The sequence below is a fragment of the Mus pahari genome, chromosome 1 (genome assembly GCF_900095145.1).
Source record: "Mus pahari chromosome 1, PAHARI_EIJ_v1.1, whole genome shotgun sequence".
Classification (NCBI taxonomy): domain Eukaryota; kingdom Metazoa; phylum Chordata; class Mammalia; order Rodentia; family Muridae; genus Mus; species Mus pahari.
The window spans coordinates 117,256,421-117,267,092 of NC_034590.1; the positions used below are offsets into that span (position 1 = coordinate 117,256,421).

The 10,672-nt window shown below is 53.1% G+C and overlaps 1 protein-coding gene across 2 annotated transcripts in view; it reads right to left on the bottom strand.

Moving 5' to 3' along the window:
- The window catches only part of Frmd8 (FERM domain containing 8), a 19,330-nt gene extending 10,172 nt beyond the window's left edge, over positions 1-9,158 (bottom strand). Inside the window, exons 1-6 of one of the 2 annotated variants that reach the window (XM_029546325.1) lie at positions 9,022-9,158; positions 8,631-8,715; positions 7,048-7,212; positions 3,835-3,936; positions 3,543-3,601; positions 3,244-3,410 (exon numbers count right to left, since the gene is read on the bottom strand). In XM_029546325.1, coding sequence (XP_029402185.1) covers positions 3,244-3,410; positions 3,543-3,601; positions 3,835-3,936; positions 7,048-7,212; positions 8,631-8,715 — 578 coding nt within the window. In that variant the 5' untranslated portion in view covers positions 9,022-9,158. Of the gene's footprint in view, positions 1-3,243; positions 3,411-3,542; positions 3,602-3,834; positions 3,937-7,047; positions 7,216-8,630; positions 8,716-9,021 lie in introns of both variants that reach the window. The other variant, XM_021199487.2, reaches the window with a different exon arrangement.
- Between the last annotated feature and the right edge of the window lie 1,514 nt (positions 9,159-10,672).

The following is a 10,672-nucleotide window of genomic DNA, read 5'->3' on the forward strand; positions in this document are numbered from 1 at the left end:
AAACCAAAAAAAAAAAAAAAATCTTGAAAGAGAGAAAGAGAGACAGACAGACAGACACAGACAGACCCCTAGAGTATACATCGGGGAGCATGGGGAGAAGGCCCAGGTGTGGTCAGATCAGAGCCCTTCTGCAGGCCTTCTGAAACACTGTATGTCATAGCCAGCTGTGAGACCAACAAGGGGCACCTACCTATCTGCAGAGCAGGGGCAGAGTTATCACCTGCTTCTGGTAAGTTACCCTGACACTAAGACACGGTAAAGTTCTGCAAGCCTAGGATGGCAGAGGCCACCCTGCACACAAAGGCCAGGTAGGGCACCACCGAAGGCCCACTCTGATCCTGCTCTCTCCTCACAGACAAACCTCCCTCCCTGTCAGCAGGAGTGCTCCACGCTGGCAAAGGGCAGACAGCGTCATCAAGACCAATCTTTGCCACCTTTCCCATCAGATGAGGTCTGGCTGACATTCAGGACCAGGGGACAGCAGAGGGGCCTGGGATGTGCTCAGGTAGGGATGGGAAGCCAGAAAAAAGCAGAGGAAGAGCCTGGCTGGAGCAGGTATCAGGGCAACATCCATGTTCTGAGGCCAGACAGTTGAGCTTTCTAAATGAACGCAACTTTCTCCATCCAAAATAACACGAATGGTGTGACACTACGTTCTGGCTAGGTTTACGTCAACATGACACAAGCTGGAATCACCTGAGAGGAGGGATCCTCAACTGAGACAATACCTCCCTAAGATGCAACTACAGTTAAGCCTGTAGAGCGTTTTCTTAATTAGTGACTGATGTGGGAGGGTCCAGCCCATTGTGGGTGACGCCATGCCTAGGCTGGTGGTCCTGGGTTCTATAAGAAAGCAGGCTGAGCAAGCCATGGGGAGCAAGCCAGTAAGTAGCACTCCACCATGGCCTATCAGCTCCTGCCTCCAGGTTCCCACCTGGTTTGAGTCCCTGCCTTGGCTTCCCTCAGTGGACGGTGGCTCTGGCTCAGTGGCTCGGTGACTGAGGATGTGAGAGCCACATAAACCCTTTCCTGCCCAGGCTGCTATTGGTCACAGTGTTTCAGCACAGCAACAGTGACCGCTGCTAAGGCACGCTCTCAGCACTCTACTCAGCAAGGGAGGGATGACTGAACACCAACGAGATCATCACAGATTCATGGGAAATAGGGCGTCCTCCTTACACAGCTAGGGCCCGAGGCTCACTCGGTGGCTTACAGCTTGGTCCCTGGTCTACTCTACAGACCTGCCCACAGCCTGACCGTCTGGAAGCATTTTCTCCATCGAGGTTTCCTCCTCTTAGATGAGAGCTTGTGTCAAGTAGATGTAAGAGTAGCCAGCACTGGTGGGGCCGGAGAGATGGCTCAGCAGTTAAGTACACTGGCTGTTCCTCCAAAGGACCCAGGTTCAATTCTCAGCACTCACATGGCAGCTCACAACTGTCTGTATTCTAGTTCCAGGGGATCTGACACTCTCACACTGACATACACGCAGGCAGAACACCAATATACATAAAATATTAAAAAAAAAAGAACTTAAAAAAAAAAAAGGTAGCTAACACGGAGTATCATGCCATTCCTGAGTGGGAAAAGGCCCCTTCACTCGGAGAACAGGGCTCTCGGCTAAAATATGACCACTTTCTACCTTAGGCCACCTGGGCTCCTGCCGGCAGGGAACCAACCATTCCAACAGACGACATCTGAAGTTCTGGGTCTGACGCCTCAAAGTCAGAGTCTATATCCAGGCCCTGTCTACAACAGGACCACAAGTCCCAAGGGCACAGACAGAGACCCCAGGGTTAACTAGGTAAACCTCCATGGTGCCACCTTTTCCAGAGAGGAGTCCCGCTAGGGCTGCTGGGAGAGGCAGCAAGGGAAGAGAAGGCGGAGGGCAGGAAGGAAGTTGTCAGCCTGAGTCACGGGGTGCAGGAGGGGTCTCAGAGGCCTGGCCGCCCTCCCTTCTCAGGGCAGCTGTACCCATTTTACTGTCTGTGTCCCACCCCTACTCAAGTCCTGTGTTTGACAGCAGTTTCCCCTTGTCATGGAAAAGCCTGTCTCAGCTTTGGGTGTGTGCAGACTCGGTGTCCCTAAGACCGAGCTGCAGCCCATCAGGGGCAGAGCCACTGAACTTTCAATCTCTGGGTGGACCTGGAGACTAAGCTATGTGCCATGAGAGCAAGCCTATAAGGTAAGAGGGGCCTCTCCTCTGTAACAGACAGTTGCTGTAGACACCAGGCCACAGGGCTAACATGTCTGACCTTGTGCTGGCTAACAAGACAAGGGCTGTAGGGCAAGAAGAAAAACAGGGTCTGGGACACAGCTGCACCATCCAGGGCATCCTGACCGTCTGGCCTTGCATGTCACATGAGTGAGCAAAGGGACTTCCTGTGCAAACGAGTCGAGCTTGTCAGACCCAAGAAAAACAGACATGCCCATCTTGAAGTCCGGGATACCATGGCCATGGCCACCAGCCTTAGACAGCTCAGCTACAAGCCTTCAGGGGACTTGAATCCAGGGCAGTCCCTGCCAGGCTCCAAACAGTCATGAGCACCAGGTCTCCGGCCCCATAAACTGCTTTGCGGGTTGGAGAAACAAGGAGCCCAGGTTAGGAACAGGTCGAAGTCAGGGTTTACAGTCACCTGAATCTATCACAAGCTTTGTTTACAACAGGGTTTCATGTAGCACAGGCTGGCCTCAAACTCACTCTAGTCCTTATGAATGACCTTGTATTGTTTTGTTTTTCAAGACAGGGTTTCTCTGTATAGCCCTGGCTGTCCTGGAACTCACTCTGTAGACCAGGCTGGCCTCAAACTCAGAAATCTGCCTCCTCTGCCTCCCGAGTGCTGGGATTAAAGGCGTGCGCCACCACTGCTGGGTAGGGAACAGGATTCTATTCTTGGGGTTTGGGGTTGAGCTGAACTGTTTGTGGTTACTGGGGGGTCAGCACATGGTCAGTTCCTGGCTGTTACTCCAGACTTTAGCTAGAGGTGGGGGCTCCATCCGAGTGTCTGTACACCCTTGTGCTGAAGATGCCTCTGCGACATCACCTAATGTGTGTATCCATTGGGAAGAAGGAAAAGGAGGCTCAGAGAAGTGGAGAACTCACTAAGGCCATCCAGTGAGCATGCGTGCATCAGAGGCCTGAGTTCGGGACTATCCATACCTTGCAGGCCCTAGACCCATGTGTAGGGAGACACTTGCACGGCAACTTTCCCACTGGGTGCCCGTCTCGAGTCTCACTGTCCTTACCTCAGAGTGCAGGCGGCAGGCTGGCCAGGCTGGTAGGGCCCCAGCTGCACACGGCACACGAGGGCACCCAGCACCTCACAGTCCTCCAGGTCACAAGGATACCGAGCGCTCAGCACATTGCTCTTGGCTTCCTCATAGAGCAGCCGCAAGACCTCCTCATCATGGACCTGTAGAGCAGTGTGGCATGGAGACGACGGCTCAGAGGAGCTGGCCAAGCATGACTGTCTAGGTGTCTAGGGGTCAGGAGACTGGGCACTAGCATGCAGGAACCCTGTGGCATTACCTGGGCTCTGCCTTACCTGGAGCTCTCGGCGCCTTGGGAAAAACACATTCCTTCGGAACTGAAGGGAAGGCTCATCTGGAGAGAGGAGATAAGAGTTATTTTCTGGTCCCCCTGCTTAAGGCAGCCCCAACCTGCCCTACCCTGCATGGCCCACACCCCAGCTTCCAACCTTACTGTTCTCCGTGGAGAGAGCCCTCCTGAATGGGGGTTGCTGACCAGACAGCACACAGTGCATCTCTGTTCGCAGCCCCTCCCCGCCCACCCTTCCCAAGGCATCCCTTTCAGATGCCCCGGCCCCAAACACTGACCCATGGCCACATCATCATCCGAGGCGTCGGTGAAGCGCAGCAGCAGCTCTGGCCACTGGCGGCCCAGTTTGTAGGGCTGGTGCTTGGGTTTCAACTGTACCTCTGTAGAGCAAGAGAGGATATGGCCATGAAGCTGTTGACCAGGCCAGTGGCGCCGAGCCACCTATTATACTGTCCACCAACAGTGAGGACGGCCACGACCAACAATCACTGAGCAGGTCCAGAGCCACTCCAAAGGGTTCAAGGGTCTTCACCCTGGAATACCCTGACTCCCATTCTACCTTGGAGAGAACCAGGCTCAGGGTGGTTAGGTCAACTATCCCAAGTCAGGGCATATGATTGATTCAACATGTCCACCGGGGCCCTAGGAAGTTGATGGGCCACCCGAGAGAGATGTTGTGGAACTCACAGAGGGAGGCACAGAGACCCGTGGTGAGAGTGCTACTGTATGCCTGCCAGTCTTCTGACACAAACGTCCTCCCTCTTGCTGTCCTTCCCTGCTAACAGCAGGGCACCTTGTCCTGCCAGCCAGATGCCAATGATTCTCTGGACACTTGGACCTTCCTTCTGGACCCTGAGCTTGACCAGACAGCAGCCCAGCTTCCAGGCAGCCTTCTTGCCTTGTCACCTCCATCCAATCTCTGCATCAGCTCTAGTCCTTTCTTTTTTTTCTTTCTTTCTTTCTTTTTTTTTTTCGAGACAGGGTTTCTCTGTATAGCCCTGGCTGTCCTGGAACTCACTCTGTAGACCAGGCTGATCTCGAACTCAGAAATCCGCCTTCTTCTGCCTCCTAAATGCTGGGATTAAATGCGTGCGCCACCACGCTCGGCTTCCAATCCTTTCTTGTCCTTTCTTGTCCTATTTCTGTCCACAGCCATCATTTCTGTCACCTCCCCCACTGCCCCCATCCCCAGGCTCACAAGACGGGGCTATGGGACAACATCACTCCCTTTACCTGAAGCCCACAAGGGATGGCAGATTCCCAGGACCACACAGAAATGAGTGGTCATACAGGCCCGGGGCCGAGGCTCCCAAGCATCTCTTAGGTACACATGCATGGTCCTGTCAGAGGGTCCCATAGTCTGGTTCCCTGTCTGTCCTAGAACTCACGGTGTGGGACAGTAGACCTGCAGACAGGCATGTGTTCCTCCTGCCTTCATTCCCAAGTCCCAGAGATCCTGCCATCAGAATAGGGCTATCCCACCACAGCCTCAGACTTCTGGGTGGGAACCTCCTCCCTTGCCTCCACCATCCAGGTAAGGCTAACATGTGGAACCTGATACATGCAGAGGATGAGGAGAAGGCCAACACTCAATCAAACTGAGGAGCATGAAAGCCCCTGCTTCTTCACAGGCATTCACGGCTGGGACAGCAAGCGGGGCTGTTTAGTCTGGGGGCTTGTGTGTGTGTGTGTGTGTGTGTGTCTGTGTGTGTGTGTCCGTCCCAGGATCTGAGTAGCCTTTCAGTTCCCACCCCAGCCTGGGAAGAACATGGGTGTTGAGTGCACTATAGCCTCAGGCACTCTGGCCGGCCTTGGCCACACAGGCAATGCATTCAGTTCTAGTCACTGGCAGGCTGTGGAATGTGAGGGAGTGGGATGGAGAAGGGGGAGGGGGAGCAGGCTGCCCGGAGCCTCCTGGGGCAGAGCAGTGGCCACCCACTAGGGCCTCCTATCCCCAGCTTTCCACACAGCCAAGGAGCCCACAGCCCTGACCAGAGGTTCAGAGGGCAGAAGAGGGGCTGGGCCAGCAGGAAGAGTGTGGGCGTGAGCCTGGGAACAACAACTGTGCAGGAAGTGAAGGGGGTGGTGGGGCAGGAGGACAGGAGGGACAGGGAGGAATGACGAGGGGCAGTGGGGTGGGGGCTGGAGCTCCTCCCACAGTACAGAGGCAGAAACCTTAGGGGTCTCAGGCACACACACCCCCACCTCCCCATTCCCAGGGCCTGACCCAGGCTGCCCTGATCAAATTATTGAGATCAAGTGTGCCCCTTGCTCCACAGCAAGGGGAACGGTCACTATTTGTTGCCCCCCACACACACACACACACAGGGTTTCTCTGCGGAGCCCCGGCGATCCTGGAACTCACTCTGCAGACCAAGCTGACCTTGAACCCAGAGACTGGGCTGCCTTCACCTCCTTCTGCCTCCTGGGCTTAAAAGTGTGCACCACCACTGCCTAGCTATCATTTTCAACACTGGGGACGGAACCCTGGGCTTTGCACAGGCTAGGCAACTGCTCTAATGAATTTGTATTCTTGATCCTCAAAGGAATTTGTAAAAAAGTATAATTTAGTATATGTCCAACTTTAAAAATCATTATTATCTTTACTATTATATATGCATGTGTGATCATGAATGTGGAAATCAACAGTATTACTTGTAGGAACTGGTTCTTTCCTTCCACCATATGGGTCCCAGAGACAGGACCCTGGACCTAGGGTCACCAGGCTTAGGGGCAAGCACCTTTACCCACTGAGCCCTCTTGCCGGCCCTTAAAGGAAAATTTAAGTTCAGAAAACACTCCCAGTGCCAGCACTGATTTATTTCCCCAAATGATGACACTGAGCCTCCAAAAGTCTCTTTACTTCCATGCCAACAGACTCAGGGACCATAATGAGGGACTTTATTCACTGGCCCTAGAGTCTATAACACCCTATCTTCATTTCCATTCCGTAGTGGGGCCCCAGCCTACAGGGGCAGGAAGCGTATGGCCATAGTGCCAGACACCAGGTAGGGTGGAGGTCCCATACAGAAAAACCATGTTCCTCTTCTCCCTGCAGCCCACACCCAAGCAGAGGAGTCGCTGTACAGGACCACTTCCAGAGCTGTATCTACCCTGCTCCCAACTGCCAGCAACGGCACACAGTCCTGACAGCCACCTACCCACTGATCCAGATCTCGGAACTTCACACAGTAGGATGGACCTGAGCCATGGGGAAACACTGAAGTTATACTCCCCAGGTGAGGTCCAGACTGCATGCCCTATGAGCAGAGGAACCTTCTGCTCTTCTGAAGGTCAGGGCTCCAGCAGCATCGCACCAGCACAAGAGAAAGGCAGGGACAAAGGATCCCGACACCTCCTCAGGACTCTGGGACACACCAGGTCCCATCCTCCCTGACAGGAAGTGGCCACAGGTTGTGGTCGCTAAGCCCTCTCTCTGCCCAGTTAGTCTCCTCACCTCCCCACAATGTTCCCTTGCTGCCAGACCTTACCCAAGAGAGGGGAGACGAGCCAGAGTGCAAAGGCCTCCAGGGCCACGTCTGGGAGCTGCAGGACTTCACGGACTGCGCGGTGCAGCTCATGGGCACTGATTGAGGACAGGTTCTCTACGGCCAGGGGCACTACTGTGTCATCAGCCAGGTACACCAGTACATCAGCTGCTGGAATACAGGTCAGGTCAGGTGAGGTTCAATCAGCATTCTCCACCACCCTTTGCTCTGTATCACCATCCAGGCTACACTGACACAGCTTCTCAAGACCCCACTGACAGGGATGCTTACGGCTTATGGTGATATACATCTGTAGTCCCAAGACGGGATGCAGGAGGCTAGAGTTGGAGGATTTCAAGTTCCAGGCCAGCCTGGGCTACATAGCAAGACCCAGTATTTTAAAAAATATACAAATAAAAATGTGCCTTCAAGGACCTCAAACCATCCAGAAACTCGGGCCCAGGTACCAGCCCCATTTCACCCCTGAGGCTCAAAGTAGGGTGATAAAACTCACCTCCCTTCCTCTGCAGCACCAAAATATTGTTGTTTCTAATATTTCTCAGGTGGAGAAATAGGGCGGGGTAACCCATCCTGAGATCACATTTCCCTATCAAGCTGGGAACAAAGCCAGCTAGTGACCTGACTCTGACTGGGTCAGACTAAGGGGACAATGAGGAGTTCTAAGGCCACCTTGGGTTACAGCAGGTTCCAGGTCTCAGCTTTATTAGGACTCGTCAAAACTTTAAGGATCCATGCTGTGGCTTCTGCAGATAGCTTTAAGCGGTCCAGGAAAGAATAAACAACTCATACAGCCAGTGTTCCCTTATAACAAGCTGGATTCCCATCTGAAGCCAGGGCCAGAGATGCTTGGCAGGTCGGCCAGACTCCAATTCCCCATCCCCGAACTACAGGCGCAGTAAAAGAGCATGGAGTTTGGAGGTCCACGTTCTCAGCCTGCAGTCCTTTTCTGCTTCTATCCTGACTCTGTAATTCAGCTGTAAATCTGTAAAAACAGCTCTCCTTCAAAAGGTCCCCACCAATCTGATGAGGCTGGCTAGAGTGGACAGCATACTGAAGAAGGTTTTTAGATTCTGGTCTTTTCTGCTCCAACGGCTACTTGGAGAGACCAAGAGACTGAGGCTCAGATCCACTTTACAGGCAGAAAAACCGGCCCCGAAGGCCCAAGTTCATGATCAACCTTGGTCTGCTCCAGTAGTCTGAGACCTAACAACCTCTCTAGGCCCTAATTTCCTCCCAATAAAATGAAGAGGTGGAGAATCCCTGCTTTCAAAGAGCTGTCTGTAAAAAAGAAACGGGACAAAGAAAGTGGTGCCACTTTCCAATCATGTGTCTTCATTTGAAGACAGGCCTGCATTTGAAGGCAAAAGAGAGAAAGTTCAGGAGTGTGGCTCGGTCACTAAGCTAGAGACAGATCCCAGCTAAGTCCTTTGATTTCTGAGTCTGCCACATCTAAACAAATCTTATTATTACATGATTAACTTACTGAAAAAGACAAACTGGAGTCACATCCCCAGGGCTGGAACCACAGAGTTCAGAAGAGATGAAAGAAGAAAGTGGAGACCTACCTCGGGCACCCACTGAAGAGACGCTACTTCGGTGGGACCGCTCCGCAGGGCCGGGCTGCCCCGCGTTGCCTTCTGCCCCCTCCATCTGCAATAAGAACTCCAGACAATTAATGGGGGTTCTTAAGGAGATGGTCTCCTCAAGCTCTCAACCAAGAAGCAAAGGGGTCCCGGGCTCGGTCTTCAATTCTTATCCTATGTACAGGGATCAAATGTGTAGGGTGAAAGTAGAGAGAGACCCTCAACCAAGTGCAGATCGGGGTGGGCTGAGTCAGGGAAGAGACCATCAGGTGCAGGGGTCTCAAGTTTCTCGCAAGAAATGGCCAGACAAGTCAAGTCAGGACGCGCCCCTGTCCAGGGCGGGGACATGGGCAGGGTGTGGCTATGCTCTCACCTCGCAGGGTCGCGGAGCCCACTGCCTCACTCCAGAATGCCACCCGACTCAGGCCTCCAGTTCTGGACCCACCACCACACCCGCCAGCGGGGTCTCCGGCCCGGCCCAGGGTCGATTCGCAGGCGTTGCGCCGCGGAAGCTGCCGCGGGAGGAAGCACAAACCTGAGGCCCCGCCTCTCCGACTGAAGGAGCCAATCGGAGCCAGGAGCCTCGGCGCACGCGTACTCCCGCATTTCCATCTTCGGTCCTTCCTACCCACCCCGGTTCCTACCTAGCTTAGGTCACCCAAGTCTCAAAGCCCCGGTCTAGCCACGTCCCAGACATACCGAATCCTGTGTTGTCCGTCTCCCGTCGCCCTCACCCCCGCACAGCCACCTACATGAAGAGTGTTGCTTCATGCATAAGACCCTTGGTCTGTAGTAGGATGTGGGGAAGGTTCATGAGAACCAAGGATGAGGGCAAGTGCTATGCAGCTACCGCTCCGTGTGACTTGACTGGGCCCCTCTCTAAAATGGGACCCACCTTGTCGGTGAATGGTGCCGCAGTCCTCTCAGGCCTGTTCTGAAGGCCTAGATCTGTTTTTTACCTGTAACATGAGGTTGGACTGAATGACTCTCAACAATCCCTTTCACTCTCAAATTATGAATGTACGTTGGAAACATGGGACTTGCTGTGCTCCAGGGTGCGGTCACATAAGCCTGGCTGGCTGTCTTAGAGACATAGCCTCCAAGATCCCGAAGTGCCAGGGATTGCGGTTCCCAAAATCTTATCAACAAACTGTTCTGACAGACCATCACGTGTGTGCCTAAGGCCTGGAATGTATGGAGAAAAACAAGTCCACAGGCCACATACATGCCACTTGAGCCAGAAATTGTTCCTGGTGCCAGCAGTCGCTTGGGTTCAGGTGCTGGGATGTGAGTTCTCTTTGCCACTCGGTTTCTTTGCTGGAAAGCGGATGAAAGCTCCTGCCTTCAGTGTTTGCTTTTGTTTTGTAGAGCTTTTCAGTTTAATTCATTTAGGGACAAACTTAAAGACACACAAGCCTTTAATCCTAGCAGAGAGAGACAGAGACAGGCAGGTCTCTGACTTCCAGGGCACACAGAGCTATACAGTGAGACCCTGTATGGGGGGCAGGAGGATGGGGACAAGCAAAACTGTAGTAGGCGGGCCAACCATGGAGGCAAATAATCCTCCCACTTGGATGCTGGAGGCAGGAAGAGCAGCACTAGGCCGTACTTGGCCACACAGCTAATCCAGTCAGCCTAGGGTATGTGGGGCTCTGTCTCCAAAAAAACACAAACAAAACAAAACAACAACAACAACAAAAACAAAACAACAAATATTACAGGAGGCCGCAGTATTGCTATAGAAGACATAAACCACTCTAGGCAGAGAGGAGAAAGTTTCAGTTCCTTCTTATCTACCATGTGCTGGACATGGGCCAAGTCCTTTCCTCTGTGTCACATGTCACCTTATGGGCTCTGTGAATGGAACCAAGAGGATTAGTAGCTACCATTTATGTGTTGGATACTTTGTTTTGTTTGTTTTTTTGTTTTGGTTTTTCAAGACAGGGTTTCTCTGTATAGCCCTGGCTGTCCTGGAACTCACTTTGTAGACCAGGCTGGCCTCGAACTCAGAAATCCACCTGCCT